This window comes from Macaca nemestrina, chromosome 6 (genome assembly GCF_043159975.1).
Source record: "Macaca nemestrina isolate mMacNem1 chromosome 6, mMacNem.hap1, whole genome shotgun sequence".
Classification (NCBI taxonomy): Eukaryota; Metazoa; Chordata; class Mammalia; order Primates; family Cercopithecidae; genus Macaca; species Macaca nemestrina.
Window position 1 is genome coordinate 114,855,846 of NC_092130.1, and position 22,836 is coordinate 114,878,681.

Here is a 22,836-nt window from a genome sequence, read left to right on the forward strand (position 1 = left end):
AGTTATTTTGAAGTCAGAGTTACTTGTGAATATTTAAAAAGTGAGGTCTATTTGTAGTTGGCGGTGGGGGAAATTTTAAGAAACATGATTAAAAGGGGAACTTACTTGAAGCTTAGATCAAAAGAAAGATAGATTAACTCTATAGAAATTGGAATCAAATGGTTTAACAAAAATAAACAAAAATAGGAAAGTACAGGCTCAGAAACTCTTACAATTTGGCTGCCTAATTTTATTGGCTTTTCTGTGTCTTTTTTTACTCTTCTTGGACCATTCGTTATTTTAGTTTCAGAAATCCTATCCTGAAGTCTATCAAGAACGATTTCCTACACCAGAAAGTGAAGCACTTCTGTTTCCTGAAAAACCCAAACCGAAACCACAGCTGCTAATGTGGGCACTAAAGAAGCCTTTCCAACCATTTCAAAGAACTAGAAGTTTTCGAATGTAATAATACTTCCACAGCAACAGGCGCCAGAGACCACTGTTGTTGTTTTGAGTGAATGGTGGTTAGGAGAAAGACTTTGGTGGTGGAAGAAAGAAAAGCATAAAACAAAGACTACTGAAATGTAGATAAAGATTGCCTTAGTTTTTAAAAATGTTTAGTCATTAGTATTTTTATAAAACTCAATGCTATTTTTAAAGTGTATAAATTGGTTAAAATTTATGAGTCAAATATATAGTGATAATGTTAACATGTTTGTAATTGTTACAAAATTTAAGGGTATTTTTATCTCTGCTTTCTTTTTTATGGTGTTTATTAAATAATTGTGTATATACATCCTAGCTACTAATATCTTTATTACAGCCTTAAGACTTAATTTTAAGTCTTAAAAATAGTGTGTATACTTGAATAAGAAAGACACTGGGTACTGTTAATATGATGCTATTGACTTAGTAGCCAATTATGATTTCTCCTGTATAAATTCCAGTTTTTATTGCTGCACATAAATTTTGTAATGTCTTATATTGTGATGGCTATGTCTTTTATTGCAGATTTATTGGATATTATGACAGATTTTACTAAAGCTAGTGTTTTTATAACGTATATATTTGTTGATGTTTACCTATAAGTGGAGTAGATTTTCATCTGCCTGCAATGGTATAATTTCAGTCCTAGCTAAAAATGGAAAGTTGAACTGGATAAATTCTTTGGGTACCCTTAGACCTGTGATTCTAAGTCAAACACAAATGGGTTAAATAAAATGAGACTACTTCCGTTATATATTTTCATCCTTTTGAAAGTAAGTGAAATGTAAATAAATTTATTTTTTTTTTAAATGCCATACCTCGTGTTTCTTTTTTCGCATTTATTTAGATCAGTTAGAGAGCATCCTCAAATGCGTTTGCCAATGATCTTCATCAGTCATTAATTTCTATGAGAAAATAGAAAGTAAGATTTGGGCTTTTGTATTGACTGGCCTTTAGGTGAGCACTTTGTTAATTTTTTAGCATTGCTTTGCCCTTTTGTAAAATTGTGGTGCACTTGGATTATGGAGCAGCTGAAAGTCTTCCTCTGAGCGCAATTACCCAAAAAGCTGAGAGCAACACCTACTAATTGACTTACAGTACTCCTTGGACTGATTTTTCTTTGCACTTAAGATTTGCTCCTGTTTTCTTGTAGCAAAATACCTCCTACAATTGATGCAGATTTTGCTTTTAAAAATGGATCAAAGTATTCCTAATGGTTTGGGTACCACCTTACATTCCAAATATGTAATGTAATGGGAGATTTTTAGTGTTTCGGGATTCATTCTCAGACTTTGGCATTCTGTTTAGAGCCAAGAATAATTACTCTTTCTGCTCTATTTTCACTCCAAGGTAGAGTTTATTTTTCAGAGTCTCTTTTCCTGTTGCTTATCTTTGAAAGTATATGTAGTTGTTTTCTTTCCTTTTTTTTTTAAGATTACTTTTTTAAAAAAATATAACATACTTATGGAGAGATCATAAAATATAAGCACCAACTAAATGTGAAATAGATGACTAGATAATAGCAGTTATCCAAAGTGGTTGTCCCAATTAACACTCCCATTAACAGTGTATGAGAACTCCTTTTGTTTAATATCCTCACCAAAACTTGATATTGGCAGAGTTTGAAATGTTGTCAATGTGGTGGGTATTAATAGTGTCTGATTGTGGTTTTAGTTTGCATTTCCCTGATTATTAATATGGCTGAACATTTTTTCCTTTTTTTTTGACTTTTTTGTCTTTGTACAAATTTTAATATCAGATCAAGCCTACACACCACGCACACAGAGACACACACTCACCCTGTTGAGTTTTTTTAAAATTTTGATTGTATTATATCTATAAATCAATTTGGAGAGAATTACTATCTACAATATTAGGTCTTCTAGTCCATGACCATGGTTTACCCTTCCATTTGTTTGAAATAAGTGAGAAAAAAGTTGTTCTTTTCTTCGAAGATTTACAAATCTTTTGTTAGATTGTTCCCAAGTGTTTGATACTTTTAAAAAAGTATCAAAATTTTCAAAGAAGATAGTACCCATTTCTTGTTTCAACAGTTACTCAGCTGATCAATGTTGATGTTCAATTCTTTTGTAAATGGTGGTGGTGTAAAATTTCCTTATACTGTTTGTTGCTTGTGTATGGTATAAAACTTAGTTTTCCTGAGTTTTGTATACAATGAGCCTTGCTAGACTTGCTAATTCTAGACATTTGTGTGATTCTTTTGCATTGTCTACATATTAGGGAAAAAACAACTTTTGCTTTGCCGTTCTGTGGTAGACAGCATCTATATTGTCCTCAGTGATCCTTGCTTCCTGATATTTAATGCCTTGTGTAGTCTCCTGTCCTTGAGTGTGGGTGGAGCTAAAATGACACATTTCTAAAGAATAGAATACATCATCAGTGATGGGGTATCACTTTTGAGATTAGATTCCAAAACTCTGGCTTCATCTTGCTTGTCTTCCTTCTTATTCTCTCCCTGGCTTGCTATGGGGAAAGCCAGCTGTCATGTTGTGAGCTACCCTTTCAGAGGCCCACCAGGCAAGGAACTGATGTATCTGGCCAACAGCCACTGTGGATGTGAAGCCTACCAACATCTTTATGAGTGATCTTGGAAGTGGATCTTCCCTTGGTCAAACCTTGAGATGACTCTAACCTTAGCTGACACCTTGATTGGAGACTTTTGAGAAACTGTAAGCCAGAGGACTTAGCTAAGCTGTGCCTGGATTCCTAATCCACCGAAACTGTGATATAATAAATGTTTATTGTTTTAAGCCTCTTAATTGAAGAGTAATTTGTTATAAAGTGACCTAGATACAATATACTTTCCAGTCTTTATTTCCTTCCTTCCTTCCTTCCTTCCTTCCTTCCTTCCTTCCTTCCTTCCTTCCTTCCTTCCTGCCTTCCTGCCTTCCTGCCTTCCTGCCTTCCTGCCTTCCTGCCTTCCTGCCTTCCTGCCTGCCTGCCTGCCTGCCTGCCTGCCTCCGTTATTTCTTTTCCCTGGCTCCCTCCCTCCTACCCTCCATCCTTTCCTTCTTTTTTGTCTCAGGACACTGGAGATCTTCAGTATAGCAGTTCCTTGTTTCCCCTCTATCTGCTGTTTCACTTTGCACAGTTTCAGTAAGCCATGCTCGACCACAGTCAGAAAATATTAAATAGAAATTTCTAGAAATAAACAAGTTTTAAATTGTATGCTGTTCTTATAGCATGATGAAATCTTGGACTGTCCTGCTTTGTCCACTCTGAAAATGGCTTATCCCTTTGTTGCATGGATCCATGCCTGGTAGACCAGGTGCATTGTCTATCAGCGGTAATATTTTGAAAGGAATCTCTTTTTTTGTTTTGTTTTGTTTTGTTTTTGTTGTTGTTGTTTTAGCAGCAGCTCTCAATAGTGGGCTTAAAATATTGAGTAAACTATGCTGTAAACAGATGTACTGTTATCCAGGCTTTGTTGTTCCATTTATAGAGCACAGGCAGAGTAGATATAGTGTATTTTTTAAGGGCCCAAGGATTTTTTGTTATTTTTTTGTTTTTTTGTTTTTTCATTAAAGAACGTTTATTTTGTGATGTGAAGTTTACACAACTCTTTTTATTTATTTATTTATTTATTATTATTATACCTTAAGTTGTAGGGTACATGTGTATAACGTGCAGGTTTGTTACACATGTATACTTGTGCCATGCTGGTATGCTGCACCCATCAACTCGTCATTTACATCAGGTATAACTCCCAATGCAATCCCTCCCCCCTCCCCCCTCCCCATGATAGGCCCTGGTGTGTGATGTTCCCCTTCCTGAGTCCAAGTGATCTCATTGTTCAGTTCCCACCTATGAGTGAGAACATGCGGTGTTTGGTTTTCTGTTCTTGTGATAGTTTGCTAAGAATGATGGTTTCCAGCTGCATCCATGTCCCTACAAAGGACACAAACTCATCCTTTTTGATGGCTGCATAGTATTCCATGGTGTATATGTGCCACATTTTCTTAATCCAGTCTGTCACTAATGGACATTTGGGTTGATTCCAAGTCTTTGCTATTGTGAATAGTGCTGCAAGAAACATACGTGTGCTTGTGTCTTTATAGCAGCATAATTTATAATCCTTTGGGTATACACCCAGTAATGGGATGGCTGGGTCATATGGTACATCTAGTTCTAGATCCTTGAGGAATCGCCATACTGTTTTCCATAATGGTTGAACTAGTTTACAATCCCACCAACAGTGTAAAAGTGTTCCTATTTCTCCACATCCTCTCCAGCACCTGTTGTTTCCTGACTTTTTAATGATTGCCATTCTAACTGGTGTGAGATGGTATCTCATTGTGGTTTTGATTTGCATTTCTCTGATGGCCAGTGATGATGAGCATTTTTTCATGTGTCTGTTGGCTGTATGAATGTCTTCTTTTGAGAAATGTCTGTTCATATCCTTTGCCCACTTTTTGATGGGGTTGTTTGTTTTTTTCTTGTAAATTTGTTTGAGTTCTTTGTAGGTTCTGGATATTAGCCCTTTGTCAGATGAGTAGATTGCAAAAATTTTCTCCCATTCTGTAGGTTGCCTGTTCACTCTGATGGTAGTTTCTTTTGCTGTGCAGAAGCTCTTTAGTTTAATGAGATCCCATTTGTCAATTTTGGCTTTTGCTGCTGTTGCTTTTGGTGTTTTAGACATGAAGTCTTTGCCCATGCCTATGTCCTGAGTGGTACTACCTAGGTTTTCCTCTAGGATTTTTATGGTATTAGGTCTAACATTTAAGTCTCTAATCCATCTTGAATTAATTTTCGTATAAGGAGTAAGGAAAGGATCCAGTTTCAGCTTTCTACTTATGGCTAGCCAATTTTCCCAGCACCATTTATTAAATAGGGAATCCTTTCCCCATTTCTTGTTTCTCTCAGGTTTGTCAAAGATCAGATGGCTGTAGATGTGTGGTATTATTTCTGAGGACTCTGTTCTGTTCCATTGGTCTATATCTCTGTTTTGGTACCAGTACCATGCTGTTTTGGTTACTGTAGCCTTGTAGTATAGTTTGAAGTCAGGTAGCATGATGCCTCCAGCTTTGTTCTTTTGACTTAAGATTGTCTTGGAGATGCGGGCTCTTTTTTGGTTCCATATGAACTTTAAAGCAGTTTTTTCCAATTCTGTGAAGAAACTCATTGGTAGCCTGATGGGGATGGCATTGAATCTATAAATAACCTTGGGCAGTATGGCCATTTTCACGATATTGATTCTTCCTATCCATGAGCATGGTATGTTCTTCCATTTGTTTGTGTCCTCTTTTATTTCACTGAGCAGTGGTTTGTAGTTCTCCTTGAAGAGGTCCTTTACATCCCTTGTAAGTTGGATTCCTAGGTATTTTATTCTCTTTGAAGCAATTGTGAATGGAAGTTCATTCCTGATTTGGCTCTCTGTTTGTCTGTTACTGGTGTATAAGAATGCTTGTGATTTTTGCACATTAATTTTGTATCCTGAGACTTTGCTGAAGTTGCTTATCAGCTTAAGGAGATTTTGGGCTGAGACAATGGGGTTTTCTAAATATACAATCATGTCATCTGCAAAGAGGGACAATTTGACTTCTTCTTTTCCTAACTGAATACCCTTGATTTCTTTCTCTTGCCTAATTGCCCTAGCCAGAACTTCCAACACTATGTTGAATAGGAGTGGTGAGAGAGGGCATCCCTGTCTTGTGCCAGTTTTCAAAGGGAATTTTCCAGTTTTTGCCCATCAGACTAACAGCAGATCTCTCGGCAGAAACTCTACAAGCCAGAAGAGAGTAGGGGCCAGTATTCAACATTCTTAAAGAAAAGAATTTTCAACCCAGAATTTCATATCCAGCCAAACTAAGTTTCATAAGTGAAGGAGAAATAAAATCCTTTACAGATAAGCAAATGCTTAGAGATTTTGTCACCACTAGGCCTGCCTTACAAGAGACCCTGAAGGAAGCACTAAACATGGAAAGGAACAACCAGTACCAGCCATTGCAAAAACATGCCAAAATGTAAAGACCATCGAGGCTAGGAAGAAACTGCATCAACTAACGAGCAAAATAACCAGTTAATATCATAATGGCAGGATCAAGTTCACACATAACAATCTTAACCTTAAATGTAAATGGACTAAATGCTCCAATTAAAAGACACAGACTGGCAAACTGGATAAAGAGTCAAGACCCATCAGTCTCCTGTATTCAGGAGACCCATCTCACACGCAGAGACATACATAGGCTCAAAATAAAGGGATGGAGGAAAATTTACCAAGCAAATGGAGAACAAAAAAAAGCGGGGGTTGCAATACTAGTCTGTGATAAAACAGACTTTAAACCATCAAAGATCAAAAGAGACAAAGAAGGCCATTACATAATGGTAAAGGGATCAATTCAACAGGAAGAGCTAACTATCCTAAATATATATGCACCCAATACAGGAGCACCCAGATTCATAAAGCAAGTCCTTAGAGACTTACAAAGAGACTTAGACTCCCATACAATAATAATGGGAGACTTCAATACTCCACTGTCAACATTAGACAGATCAACGAGACAGAAAGTTAACAAGGATGTCCAGGAATTGAACTCATCTCTGCAGCAAGCAGACCTAATAGACATCTACAGAACTCTCCACCCCAAATCAACAGAATATACATTCTTCTCAGCACCACATCGTACTTACTCCAAAATCGACCACGTAATTAGAAGTAAAGCACTCCTCAGCAAATGTACAAGAACAGAAATTATAACAAACTGTCTCTCAGACCACAGTGCAATCAAACTAGAACTCAGGACTAAGAAACTCAATCAAAACCGCTCAACTACATGGAAACTGAACAACCTGCTCCTGAATGACTACTGGGTACATAACGAAATGAAGGCAGAAATAAAGATGTTTTTGAAACCAATGAGAACAAAGATACAACATACCAGAATCTCTGGGACACATTTAAAGCAGTGTGTAGAGGGAAATTTATAGCACTAAATGCCCACAAGAGAAAGCAGGAAAGATCTAAAATTGACACTCTAACATCACAATTAAAAGAACTAGAGAAGCAAGAGCAAACACATTCAAAAGCTAGCAGAAGGCAAGAAATAACTAAGATCAGAGCAGAACTGAAGGAGATAGAGACAGAAAAAACCCTCCAAAAAATCGATGAATCCAGGAGTTGGTTTTTTGAAAAGATCAACAAAATTGACAGACCACTAGCAAGACTAATAAAGAAGAAAAGAGAGAAGAATCAAATCGACGCAATTAAAAATGATAAAGGGGATATCACCACCGACCCCACAGAAATACAAACTACCATCAGAGAATACTATAAACACCTCTACGCAAATAAACTGGAAAATCTAGAAGAAATGGATAATTTCCTGGACACTTTCACTCTTCCAAGACTAAACCAGGAAGAAGTTGAATCCCTGAATAGACCAATAGCAGGCTCTGAAATTGAGGCAATAATTAATAGCCTACCAACCAAAAAAAGTCCAGGACCAGATGGATTCACAGCTGAATTCTACCAGAGGTACAAGGAGGAGTTGGTACCATTCCTTCTGAAACTATTCCAATCAATAGAAAAAGAGGGAATCCTCCCTAACTCATTTTATGAGGCCAACATCATCCTGATACCAAAGCCTGGCAGAGACACAACAAAAAAGGAGAATTTTAGACCAATATCCCTGATGAACATTGATGCAAAAATCCTCAATAAAATACTGGCAAACCGGATTCAGCAACACATCAAAAAGCTTATCCACCATGATCAAGTGGGCTTCATCCCTGGGATGCAAGGCTGGTTCAACATTCGCAAATCAATAAACATAATCCAGCATATAAACAGAACCAAAGACAAGAACCACATGATTATCTCAATAGATGCAGAAAAGGCTTTTGACAAAATTCAACAGCCTTTCATGCTAAAAACACTCAATAAATTCGGTATTGATGGAAGGTACCTCAAAATAATAAGAGCTATTTATGACAAACCCACAGCCAATATCATACTGAATGGGCAAAAACTGGAAAAAGGATTTTTTGAATGATAGATGAGCATTTGCTTCAGCTTCAGGTCACCAGCTGCATTAGCTCCTAACAGGAGTGTCAGCTTGTCCTTTGAAGTTTTGAAGCCAGGCACTGGCTTCTTTATAGCTATGAAAGTCCTAGATTACATCTTCTGCCAATAGAACACTCTTTTATCTACAGTGAAAAGCTATCGTTTAGTGCAACCACCTTCATTAATCATCTTAGCTAGATATTCTGGATAACTTGCTGCAGCTTCTCCAGCCTTTGTTGCTTCACCTTGCACTTTGCAGTTATGGAGATGGCTTCTTTCCTTAAACCTCATGAGCCAAGCCCTGCTAGCTTTCAACTTTTCTTCTGCAGCTTCCTCACCTCTCTCAGTTTTTACAGAATTGAAGAATTAGGGCCTTGCTCTGTATTAGGCTTTGGGTTAAGGGAATATGTGGCTGATTTTATCTTCTGTCCAGACCACTCAAATTTTCTCCATTTCAGCAATAAGGCTGCTTAGCTTTTGTACCATGTGTATGTTTACTGGAGTGGTGCTTTTAATTTCCTTCAAGAACTATTCCTATCTGTAAAGGATTTTATTTCTCCTTCACTTATGAAACTTAGTTTGGCTGGATATGAAATTCTGGGTTTAAAATTCTTTTCTTTAAGAATGTTGAATATTGGCCCCCCACTCTCTTCTGGCTTGTAGAGTTTCTGCCAAGAGATCTGCTGTTAGTCTGATGGGCTTCCCTTTGTGGGTAACCTGACCTTTCTCTCTGGCTGCCCTTAAGATCTTTTCCTTCATTTCAACTTTGGTGAATCTAGCAATTATGTGTCTTGGAGTTGCTCTTCTCGAGGATTATCTTTGTGGCGTTCTCTGTATTTCCTGGATTTGAATGTTGGCCTGCCCTACTAGGTTGGGGAAGTTCTCCTGGATGATATCCCGAAGAGTGTTTTCCAACTTGGTTCCATTTTCCCCCTCACTTTCAGGCACCCCAATCAGACGTAGATTTGGTCTTTTTACATAATCCCATGCTTCTTGCAGGCTTTGTTCATTTCTTTTTCTTCTTTTTTCTTTTGGTTTCTCTTCTTGCTTCATTTCATTCATTTGATCCTCAATCGCTGATACTCTTTCTTCCAGTTGATCGAGTCGGTTACTGAAGCTTGTGCATTTGTCACGTATTTCTCGTGTCATGGTTTTCATCTCTTTCATTTTGTTTATGACCTTCTCTGCATTAATTACTCTAGCCATCAATTCTTCCACTTTTTTTTCAAGATTTTTAGTTTCTTTGCGCTGGGTACGTAATTCCTCCTTTAGCTCTGAGAAGTTTGATGGACTGAAGCCTTCTTCTCTCATCTCGTCAAAGTCATTCTCCGTCAAGCTTTGATCCGTTGCTGGCGATGAGCTGTGCTCCTTTGCCGGGGGAGATGCGCTCTGATTTTTTGAATTTCCAGCTTTTCTGCCCTGCTTTTTCCCCATCTTTGTGGTTTTATCTGCCTCTGGTCTTTGATGATGATGGTGACGTACTGATGGGGTTTTGGTGTAGGTGTCCTTCCTGTTTGATAGTTTTCCTTCTAACAGTCAGGACCCTCAGGTGTAGGTCTGTTGGAGATTGCTTGAGGTCCACTCCAGACCCTCTGCTGTTGCCTGGGTGTCAACAGCAGAGGCTGCAGAAGATAGAATATTTCTGAACAGCGAGTGTACCTGTCTGATTCTTGCTTTGGAGGCTTCCTCTCAGGGGCGTACTCCACCCTGTGAGGTGTGGGGTGTCAGACTGCCCCTAGTGGGGGATGTCTCCCAGTTAGGCTACTCAGGGGTCAGGGACCCACTTGAGCAGGCAGTCTGTCCCTTCTCAGATCTCAATCTCCGTGTTGGGAGATCCACTGCTCTCTTCAAAGCTGTCAGACAGAGTCGTTTGCCTCTGCAGAGGTTTCTGCTGCTTTTGTTGTTGTTTATCTGTGCCCTGTCCCCAGAGGTGGAGTCTACAGAGACAGGCAGGTTTCCTTGAGCTGCTGTGAGCTCCACCCAGTTCGAGCTTCCCCGCAGCTTTGTTTACCTACTTAAGCGTCAGCAATGGCGGGCGCCCCTCCCCCAGCCTCGCTGCTGCCTTGTGGTTAGATCGCAGACTGCTGTGCTAGCAATGAGGGAGGCTCCGTGGGCGTGGGACTCTCCCGGCCAGGTGTGGGATATAATCTCCTGGTGTGCCTGTTTGCTTAAAGCACAGTATTGGGGTGGGAGTTACCCGATTTTCCAGGTGTTGTGTGTCTCAGTTCCCCTGACTAGGAAAAGGGATTCCCTTCCCCCTTGCGCTTCCCAGGTGTGGCAATGCCTCGCCCTGCTTCAGCTCTCGCTGGTTGGGCTGCAGCAGCTGACCAGCACCAATTGTCCGACACTCCCTAGTGAGATGAACCCAGTACCTCAGTTGAAAATGCAGAAATCACCGGTCTTCTGTGTCACCTGTGCTGGGAGTTGGAGACTGGAGCTGTTCCTATTCGGCCATCTTGCTCCGCCCCGCTCAAGAACTATTCCTTTGCACTCACAACTTGAGTAACTGTTTGGCACAAGAAGCCTAAACTTTCCTTCCATCTTGGCTTTCAACATACCTTTCTCATTAAGCTCAATCATTTCTAGCTTTCGATTTAAAGTGAGAGACGTGCGACTCTTGTTTCACCTCAACAGAGGCCATTGTAGGGTTATTAATTGACCTGACTTCAATATTGTTGTGTCTCTGGGAATAGGGAAGCCCAAGGAGAGGGAGACCTTTGGGGGAATGGCTGGTGGCTAGAGCAGTCAGAACACACAACATTTATCGATTAAGTTCTCAGCCTTATATAGGTATGGATTGTGACACCAACAAACAATTACAATAGTAACATCAAGTTCACTGATCACAGATCACCATAACAGATGTAATAATAATGAAAAACCTTCGAGTATTATAAGAATTACCAAAATGTGACTCAAAGACATGAAGTGAGCACATTACTGTTGGAAAAATGGCACCAAGAGACTTTCTCAATGCAGGGTTGCCACAAACCTTCAATTTGTAAAATATGCAGTGATCTGGATACAATATACAATATAATCTGTGAAGTGCAATAAAACCAGATATGCCTGTGTATATAGTGTTCAATACTATATGGTTTCAGGGTCAGGAATGGTGGCTCATGCCTGTAATGCTAGCACTTTGGGAGGCCAAGGCGGGTGGATTGCTTGAAGCCAGGAGTTTGAGACCAGCCTGGCTAACCTGGTGAAACTCTGTCTGTACTAAAAATTCAAAAATTAGCCAGGTGTGGTGGCGGGCTCTTCTAGTCCCAGCTACTCTGGAGGTTGAGGCACCAGAATCGCTTGAACCTGGGAGGCAGAGGTTGCAGTGAGCCCAGATCATACCACTGCAGTCCAGCCTGTACAACAGAGTGAGACACTGTATCAACAAAACAAAACTATATGGCACCTATGGGGGTCTGGCAGGTCCGTAGCAGATAAGGGGGTGTTACTGTTTAATATGGAATAGAGTGGGGATTGCAGCAGCATCATCTTGTTCCTAACTTCAGAGAGGAATCTTGTAGCATTAGAGTATTTGTAGATACCCTTTTATAATTTTAAAAGAAGTTATTTTTTATTTCTATTCTATTGTCAAAAAAATTTTTATTGCTTGTTTTAATCATGAATTGATGTTGAATCTTAATCAACTACCTTTCCTACATTTGTTGAGGATTTCATAAGTTCTATCTTTTAGTCTATCATTGGGGTTATATTGCATTAATTGATTACTAATATTAAACCACTTTGCATTCTGGGAGTGGCATAAATCTAATTATGATGTATTATCATTTGAATATATATATCTAGATTCTGTTGCTTGTATTTAGTTTATAGTTCTTGTATCTATGTTCATGAGTAAAACTGTCCTGAAAATTTCCTTCTCTTATGATCTTTGTTGACTTTCTGATCAAGGTTATAAATTAAGCTGAAAATTACTCTTTCTATATATGGTTGGAATGATTTCTTTCTTGAATCCTGGGTGGAACTTAGTTACCTTTTTTAAAAATTAATGTAATTACACTGAAGTCATAAAAATGGTTTGTATAATTTCAGTCTTTGAAATTTGTTGAGACTTGTTGTGTAGCCTAGTATATGGTCAATTTTTGTTAATATGCTGTATACATGAAAATAATATGAATTTTGCAGTGATTACAGTTTTTCTCTCTGTATAAAATCTTGTTTAAATTTCCTACATTCTTACTGATTTATTTTGCCTGCATATATATATATATGTGTGTGTGTGTGTGTGTACATATATATATGTGTGTATATATATCTATGTTTTTTCTCCCCTTTTCTTTTTAGAGACAGGGTTTCACTCTGTTGCCCAAGCTGGAGTGCAGTGGTGCAGTCATAGCTCACAGCAACCTTGGCCTCCTGGGCTCAAGTGATGCTCCTGTCTCAGCCTCCCAAGTAGCTAGGACTAATTATGCTCAGCTAATTTTTTTCAACTTTTTTAGAGATTTTTGTCTTGCTGTGTTTGTTACCCAGACTGGTCCCAAACTCCCAGTCTTAAGTGATCTTCCCACCTTGACTGCATTTATATTTATTACTGAGAGAATTATTATAGATTTCTGATAAAATTCATTTTGAATTTTCATATTTTTCTGGTGGACTGACCTTTTTATTTATTATTATAAAAGTCATTCTTTATCATTAGTAATGTGTTTGTCTGCAGTCTTTCTGTATTGTATTTTAGGTGTATCTCTTATAACCAGCACGTAATTTATGTTTTAAGAAGCCAACTTCACAGTCTTTATTTTTAATTGTAGCATTTAGACAGTTTATATTTAATATGATTACTCTAATTTTGGGTATACGTCTACTCTAATTTGAGTAATAACGTCTTTACTGGTGCTTTCTAACTGATTATCTTCACTTTCTTGCCTTTGTTTGGATTTTGGAAATAATTTCATGGTTTCTTCTGCTAATTTGAAACCTATGCACTCTGTTTCTAATCTTCTTGTTGGATTCCCTAGGAATTATGTCTTTTATAGTAACATATCCAAGTTTAAAGTTAGTGTCAGTGCGTTTTCCCTCATCTCAGACTATTTAGGGACCTTAACACAGTAAGAACACCCTTCTAATTAGATATTATTACAATGTATTATGTTTTATTGCTTTTTAAACTTCATAATATATTGTTGTTATTTTATATAGTCTTTGTTTACTAGACTTACCTACGTATTTTACCATACTTTTTTTCTTCTTAAAGTAAATTATTTAGAATTTATCTGCAGTAAGGGTTTGCTTTGTTTTTGTCTGAAAACTTTTGAAATTTTGCCCTCATTCTTTTTAACAGCTTTATTGAGACATAATTCACATAACCATACAATTAACCCACTTAAAATGTATAATTTAGTGATTTGGGGTATATTACGTTTTTTAAAAAGTTGTGGTAAAATATAAATGGCAGAAAATTAGTATTTTAGCCATTCAGTGTACAATTCAGGGTAAAGAATGCCATCATTGTTTAAAGATAGTTTAACTGTAAGTTATGGACTAAATGTCTCCCCAGAAAACTCATGTGTTGAAATCCTAACCCCCAAAGTGACGGTATTAGGAGATGAGGCCTTTGGGAGGTGATTAGGCCAAGAGAGTAGACCATGAATAGAATGAGTGCCCTTACAAAAGAGAACCCACAGAGCTCTCTTGCCCTCTTTCTATCATGTGGGGATACAATAAGAAGTCAGTAGTCTACAACATGGAAGAGAGCCCTCAGCAGAACTGGACCATGCTCACACCTTGATCTTGGATTTCCAGCCTCCAGGACTATGAGAAATAAATTTCTATTTATAAGCCACCCAGGGTATGGTACTTGTTATAGCAGCCTGTACTGACTAATACACTGCATATAGAATTCTATGTTGATAGCTATTTTATTTCCATATACTGCAGTTATCCCTTTGTTAGCAGGCTTCCATTATTGCTGCTTAAAAGTCAGCTGCTGCTCTAGATATCGCTTCTTTATCAATAATGTGCCCCTTTCTTGGCAGGCTGCTTTTCGCTCTGTCTTTCATGGTCTTTTCATTGATGTTGCTGTATCTTGGTGTGTACTTTTAAAATAATTATCCTGCTTGGGATTTGTTGGGCTTCTTGAATCAGAAGTTTGAGGTCTTTCATCAGTTTAAATATTGCCTTTGTCACAATCTCTCCTCTGCTTTTGAATCTTTAATTAAATATATGTTAGATCTCACTCTATACTCTGTCTCTTAATCTCAATGTATGTCTGTATTTTTGTCTTTCTATGCTGCTTTCTGGATAATTGCTTCAGAATGTTCTTATATTTCAGCCCTTCCAGTCTCCTGTTCAATTCATATATCCACTACTATGGATTTTACATTCATTTTACTATCCATTTTACAGCTTAGGAAACTGAGGCTCTGTCAGGTTGGGTAATATCCCTGAGATTACTCAGCTTGTGAGTAAAATAGTTGGCAGTCAAAACAAGCACTGTCTAACCGCAAACCCCAGGCTCCTGACTAATGCGTTGTGTAGTTTCCAGTGAGCAATGTTTTATGGTTTTTAGCACATTTACTTTGGATACTTATGTATAAGCTCATATGTCATTTTTCAACCTATACTTTAAAAAATTTAAGATCTCAAATTTCTTTTTGATTTGCAGCATTTTCGTTGTCTTAACCAGTTTTGCCAAATTCATATCCAATCTCTTTTGGTCTCTTTCTACAAATATATGCTAAAGATTTTTCATTGAATTTTCCACAAATTCCCACAAAAGATACTGCAACAGTGATGAAAACAAAGTCTTTCTTTGATGCTCTATAGACATGAGCATGTATTTGTTTTATTTTTAGGTATGATTTTAAAAGTATTTTTTATTTTTATGTATCATTGCTTTTATTTTTAGGTATAATAAGTCAAAAATATCATAGGGAGTATCATTGCCCTAAGAGACTCTAGTAAAAAGTTTATCAAATGAATGTTCCATACAGAAAATTTTTAAAGAGTACTATAGCAAAATTTCAAGGTTGAAGACCCTCTGTGTAGGAGCAGGGTGATGGAATTCAAGCCATTTCTCATTTTTATTTCTCACACATCTTTGTGTTCCTGCATCTGCCTTCAGGGAAGTCATGTCTGGCAGTCTCGCAAATTTAATAGACATATGGGTCACGACTTAGCACTTATGTTATCCAAGAGTTTGGTTTTGATTCCCACGTAGAGAAGAGAGTTTCTGCACATTGTTATAGGAAATATAACTTTTAGAAAGCTGATGTTTGTGAGTTGCTTGTATACAGGAAGAAGAAACTAAAAATTTCTTATATTTGGAATGTCACAAAAATCTTAAATCATGATTAAAGGAGGAATCAGTTAAAATCGTCCTTAGTTATATGGGTGTGGCTGTGATGAATGATTAGTTTTACCCTCAAGAACAAAAACCTACAAATGTCAAAGACCTAGGGAAAAGTAGTTTTATTACCTATGAAAGTCAGTATTTAGGAGAGATTCAACTGTATTTATATTCATCATCATAGTATTTTGAAGTACTCACTTCAGCATGAAACATAGGAAATTCTAATTTTACAGCATTTTCAATCATGCATTTTCTTGCTTAAGACAATATATCCTGCAGAGTATAATACCTTGACATCATTGGGTGTTCCAAACAAGTTGCCATAAAACATAAACTATGATTATTGAGTCTTAAAGAAATTATTTGTTCATGGGTACTCAAGTAGTTTGAAAGTTGGGATCTAAGACCACATTAATAAACAGAATTTTCTACTTTGTATCAACTTGGAAATATATTTCTTATTTAATTTTGTAGAACAAATATACTTCCTGGGATAAGTAAAGGATATATTTATTAACAGTGTAATAAGTACCCTGTGATGGATTTTTTCAGTGTCTAGTTAATTTAACGTTTAAAATTTCAATTTGAGGAAATAAACTGGGAACAGTAATGGGACAATAGGGTGCTAACCCAATAAAAATGTCACTTTCAGTTTGTTAGTGCATATTTATGTTGCAATGTAAGTTTCATAATTAAGTACTGAATCTAAGTTAAAATTCTATGTGCAGTTTTTGCAAATTTCACCTTGGAGAATTGTTGAGTGAATTGTTTGCTTCATTTGAGGATGTAGAATAAATTATATTTTCCATAAAATGTCACCAACTGTGCTTATTTCCAAACAAAAAATAATTATGTATTCGGCTAGGTCTGCTTATTTTGTAATACCTCTTTTCAGGCTCTTCTGTCAGAACTAAAGACACTTAGAGTATCTAGAGCCTTTTCTAGAGAATATAACAAAAGCTTTTCTCCCTCCTCTAGCCCCCACAAATTTAACATCTTGCTGCCAGCATATCTTTCAAAGTAATAACAAGGTAGTCTTCTTGAGTAGTTTATAATGGATTTCTTTCTATGTTTAATAAAACAGATGAAACTTTATTTTTTAAAAAACTCAAGGACTAAAAATTATTTTCATGAGACCTAAGTAAAATATAATTGATATTTGTATTAGTCCATTCTCAGGGTGCTATGAAGAAATAGCTGAGACTGGGAAATTCATAAAGAAAAGAGGTTTAACTGACTCACAGTTCTGCATAGCTGGGGAGGCCTTAGGAAACTTACAATCATGGAGGAAGGTGAAGCAAACACATCCTTCTTCACAAGGCGACAGGAGAAAGAAGTGCCAAGCAAAGGGGGAAAAGCCCCTTATATTACCATCGGATCGTGTGAGAACTCACTATCATGAGAACAGCATGGGGATAACTGCCCCCATGATTTAATTACCTCCCACTGGGCTCCTCCCACGACACGTGGGCATTATGGGAACTACAACTCAAGATGAGATTTGGGTGGGGACACAGCCAAGCCACATCAATATTGAAAATTGAAGTACTTCAATTTTGAATTAGTGTAGACTAATGCAACATGCGAATGTAGAGGCCTTTTGCTCACTCTTCGCACTAAGAACTTTTAACCTTTGAAGGGTCCTGACAACAGACATTTCAGTGATAATTTACCAAGACAGCAGAACTGTTTGTTGCTAAAAATAGTTATGCAGGATAAAATGCAATCTATACTTTTATGAGAACCTGTGATACTAGTTTACCTCCAATTACAGATATCCATATCTATGTATGTATATTTTTTAATCAGATGTGTTTTGGGCTCAGAAGTTATTAAAAATTCAGTCGAATGATGGGAGTGGTGTTTTGAAGATTAGAATCATGTAGCTGATTCACATGAGTTATTAGACCATGATAAGAGGCACAGAGGAAATATAACAAATGAAATCAGCCTTCTTGCCTACTGATTCTGCATAATTTTAAAAATTAAATTTGGGTTTTTGTCCATATGCAAATTTGTCCTAAAAATTCCAATCTTTTGAAAGCGTTTTGATACTTAGAAAAAAAATTTAAGACTTTTCTAAATAGAATATACAAGATGGTACAATCTGATTGGATAATAATGCATCAGTGTTCTAAGTTAATAATTATCTAAGGCAATAGTTAACATTTAAAACATACAGTGACATCATTTCTGAATTTCTACTTTTCCTTGTCAAAATGCCAAATATAATTATACACAATTATTACTTAAAGATGATGAAGGTTTTGATTCAGAAAGTTCATCACTGTTACCTTTTCACAGAGAATTAAATTTGATGATCTATTAAAGCCCTAGCAGGTGTCTGATTTAGCATATTTGACTATTTTCACAAGTCACGATCCATCTAACAAGGACAGACGTTCCCAGTAGAGGTCAGTCTTGTGTTGATAGTTATTGTATCATAAAGGAAAACTAGGGATTTTATGTTTAAGTCCAGTATATTTGATATAGTTAGCCATTAATTGTGGAAGAAAGAAACTTAAAGATTGGTCATCTTTATTGTAACAAAAATTATTGTGGGTAATATTTTGGCTCCTTTATTACCATATGTTTTCCTCAAAACCCCAGAAGGCTTTACTGCTTGCTAAATACTCCCTAAAAGGGACTTATCAATGGTAGAAATTAACAATTATCTAAATGTAGCAACAGATAATTTGGGATAAATGTCAGATTACTGGATTTTAAAGTTAAAATATTTCTTGCAAATTTCAGTTTGAGAAGAAACACAGAGGTAGGATAATTTTACGCATCAGCTTCTCACCTTAGCTGTCTTCTCTGCAATATGGGAACAACTGTGCCTGTTCTCTTTCCTTCAGATAAATCTTGTTTTATTCCCCAGACTAATGTTTTGGTCTCTAAACCAAGATTGTATAATAAATGCAGATATGGCAATCTGAGATAAAACATTTGTTTACAAGTAATGCCTTTGGAGTTGTTGATGCCAAAATACAATAAGCAGTCAAACCAGCATAGCCCAGGAAACATCTTTGAGGTTACTGAGATGATAAATGACTTTACTGGAGGTAGATGGTGTGATGGAAAGAGCAGTGTGTTAGCAGCAGTGATTCTGCCACAAGATAGCTTGAGGAGGCTTTAATCTCCCACACCCTAAATAAATATAATTAAGTAAACAGTGTGTTTACTATGCAAATACAGTCTAAAAGCAAGACTTCTAGTTCCTTCTTTCCAACTAAATTATTACACAACAGTCCTTCCCAGTAGAATTTGTAGCACCAATATTAGTTAGAAATCAGAATATTTGGATTTTAACCTGTGGCACTGCCAGTTGGGCAAGTGACCTTGAGCAAGCCACAACCTCTCTGAGATTTGTCTTTTTCTCAGTAAAGTGAAGGGATAGGATTTGGAAGGAACAAACTCCAGTGTTTTCCAGGACAGGAAAATATTAGAAGTTACTGAGAATGGAGGGGTCAGTAGAGAAATGGAATGTGTGGGTCTTACAATTAGGTATCCGATAGAGATAAAATGTTGAGTGCTCTATGTTGGCCAAATTTATGCTATATGTAGAGGCGGGCAGACAGATGAAGATGAGAAAACTGGGAGAGAGGTGCCCAGTTACAAATGCAAAACTTCAACTCGGGTCTTCTCTCCGATGATGTGGAGTTCTTCCCACTTCACCACACTAAGTCTTGTTGCTGACAGGAGTGTGTGGGCTTGATCCAAGCAAATCCCTGAAAGAGAGGGCTTATATTTGGTTCCCTTTATCCTCCATCTATGCTCCTTCTTTATTGTTTGGGTCCCTTTCTCTTTATCCACTACCTCCTTAGTTGTGTTCAGGTGTTTCCTGAGCCTGAGCTTTGTAGGAGGCACCTTTCAGGAGCTGAAAAAGTCCAGTCCCCACCTCTCTTTTCAGGCTCCCCACTATGATGTTGACATTTGCCCTCCACAGAGCTTATACCAGGCTGCATTATGTTTCTTCATGAAGACTTGTTAGCTAAGCAAGTGCTTAGAGCCTTTTCACTCATTCAGTTTATTGTAGAGCCTTAATACTGCAGGTGCTAGGCTGGGCAATGATGGAGGGAGAAAGACGGCTTTAACTCTGAAGGAGCCTCAGCCCAATGAGGAAAGCAAATATGTCTACATGTAACTCTAGCCGATGAAGTCAGACCCCTGTAGAGTGCAGGGTACGCAGAGGAGAGGTAATTTTTCCAGGGCAGTGGAGGGATGTGCAAGGTGTTACTGAGGAGCTAATATTCAAGCTGAGGCCTGAAGAATGTGTCCACCAGTGAGGAAGGCAGGGAAGAGGCATTTTCTCAGAGGAAATAGCATGAAATAACGGTCTGGTGACAACTAGAAATGATTTACTGTTCCTTGTGGTCCAGGTAATGCTAATACTTCAATATAAAGTCTGACATGGCTCTCTGTAAAGGACTGAGTAATAAGGTGATTTCATGAACTGTGACCAGGCAGGCAGGGGACTTATTTTTAAGGAGTTTTTTGGCACCTCTCAAATAACATCTCTGAGATGTCTTCTTCTTCTACATATTCCAGGTCAGTTTATCCAGATCTCAATGCTCTTTGGAATTTTTGGATTCTTATTAGGTTGCTGCTACACCATGGTTTCTCTTTCCACATTTTCACAGAGCATTCCTGCATTAGTCTGTACTGACAAGTTTACAATGGTTGCAGTAATCGTTGGTGTTGATGAACCTTCCTTATGCTTTATGTAAAAGAGTGATCCTTTTATTGCCAGTTTCTACTTTTCCATCAACAGCCTGTTGTTGGTGTTGATGAACCTTCCTTGTGCTTTATGTAAAAGAATGATCCTTTTATTGCCAGTTTCTATTTTTCCATCAATAGCCTGTTATTCCATGCCTCTGGGTCTATACTGTTCCATTTCATAACATTTAATGAATGTTAGAAGTGGCTCTGCAAATGCATTGCCTTAATCTTGTTGCCTGCAGTGAGATGCTTTTAATATTTTCTCCACATATGAACTCAGTGTTTTCCTTTAGCTTTTCTTTAATTTCCATGTGGTTAATCTCACTACTGCAGGGAGCCTGGATATTTATAGATTTTTCCCTTTCACTCTATCTTCAATAATTTGCTTTCGCATTCAGTGAACACATCCATCACAATAAATGGTCCTTTTCTCATTTGTATTGACTTGCATTTATATAAACCAGACTGCCTTTTTATAGTATTATTAATGTTCACGGCAATTTTCAGTAGCTTGGGGAGCTGGGTATGAGAGTTGGCACAGAGCTTCAAGTTTTCGTATTAGATCAAATGACTCAGGTCATGATGCCTGGTTTCAAGCTTTATCATTAAGTCAAAACCAAGGTTATATGGTTTTTTTTTTCCTTAATTGCCTCAATATAAAATGAGAGTATTAAATAAGCATCTCTAAATTATTCCCCATTTCATTAAATGTTCTTGATTTGATAACCGTTTTGTGCACTGAAAGATGTAAAAAATTCCAATTACATTGTTGACTATTTTCATAATCAGTTCAATGTTATAAACTTGTATAGCTCCTAGTAGAAATAAATAGGGAACTGAGTTATACACAGTTCATATTGATCATTCTTAGATGCTGTTGTTTTCTGATAGCTCAATTTATTTTAACAGAATCTACAATGATGACATTTTAAAATTATTATATTATTTTGATACTTCATTTATATTCTTTTAATATAAGTTAATTTCTTCCTATCACTGGGCATGTCATTGGTTTGCAGATTGTTGGGAAGAATATCATTGGCAGGACTTGTATTGCTGTTCTTTGGGCAAAAGCAAACTGGTCTAGAGATCATCAAACTTTTTCTAGCTTGTGAAGGCCTCTCAGAAAATGTCTTTCAGAAGCAGCTCTGTGTGCTCAGACCCCTGGAACCAGTCATTCTGCTGCAACAGAGGCCTGTACTTTCCTTTTGCCACCCATTTTCACTTCTCAGCAGCCTCTTCAGATATTAATGGTATTTCCATAATTCCAGTTGCATATGCTTGTTTAGTTTCTTATCTATGTCACTTGAATATTGTGACATTTTGGGAGCACTTAAATATTTGCTTCAAAACTTCACATATTTGTGGTATTTTTCTATAGTAACTTGTGGTTGTTAGAAATGCTGAAAATAAATGGTGCTGGGATAACTGGGTAGCCAAATGCAGAAGACTGAAACTGGACCCCTTTCTTTCACCATATAGCAAAATCAACTCAAGATGGATTAAACACTTAAATATAAAACCTAAAACTATAAGAATCCTAGAAGAAACCCAGGAAATACCATTCTGGACGTCAGACCTGGCAAAGACTTTATGATGAAGATTCAAAAAGCAATTGCACCAAAACCACAAATGGACAAGAGGGACCTAATTAAACAAAAGAGCTTCTGCACAGCAAAAGAAACTCTCAACAGAATAAACAGTCAACCTACAGAATAAGAGAAAATATTTGCAAACTATGCATCTGACAAAGGTCAAATATCCAGAATCTATAAGTAACTTTAAAAAATCAACAAGCAAAAAACAACCCAGTTAAAAGTAGGCAAAGGACATGAATACAGTTTTCAAAAGAAGAGACATGAATGGCCAGTAAGCATGTAAGAATGCTCCACATCACTAATCATTAGAGAAGTTTAAATCAAAACCACAGTGAGATACCATTTTGTACCAGTCAGAATGACTATTCTTAAATAAAAGTCAAAAAATAACATGCTGGTCAGGTTGCAGAGAAAAGGGAATGCTTATACAACTGCTGGTGGGAAGGTAAATTAGTTCAGCCACAGTGGAAAGCAGTTTGGCTGTTTCTCAAAGAACTTAAAACAGAACTACCATTCAATCTAGCAGTCCCATTACTGGGTATATACCCTAAGGAGTAGAAATTGTTCTACCTACCATATAGACACATGCATGCATATGTTAGTTGCAGCACTATTCATAGTAGCAAAGACATGGACTCAACCTAGATACCCATCAGTGGTGGACTAAAGAAAATGTGGTTCATACACACCACAGAATACTACACAGCCATAAA

At 37.2% G+C, this 22,836-nt stretch overlaps 1 protein-coding gene across 3 annotated transcripts in view; it reads left to right on the plus strand.

Moving 5' to 3' along the window:
- The window catches only part of LOC105499435 (DEP domain containing 1B), a 123,006-nt gene extending 121,724 nt beyond the window's left edge, over window positions 1-1,282 (plus strand). For all 3 annotated transcript variants that reach the window (XM_011771999.2, XM_071098898.1, XM_071098899.1), the window contains exon 11: window positions 284-1,282. In XM_011771999.2, the coding sequence (XP_011770301.1) occupies window positions 284-445 (162 nt within the window). In that variant the 3' untranslated portion in view covers window positions 446-1,282. The remainder of the gene's footprint in view (window positions 1-283) is intronic.
- Window positions 1,283-22,836: the final 21,554 nt, after the last annotated feature.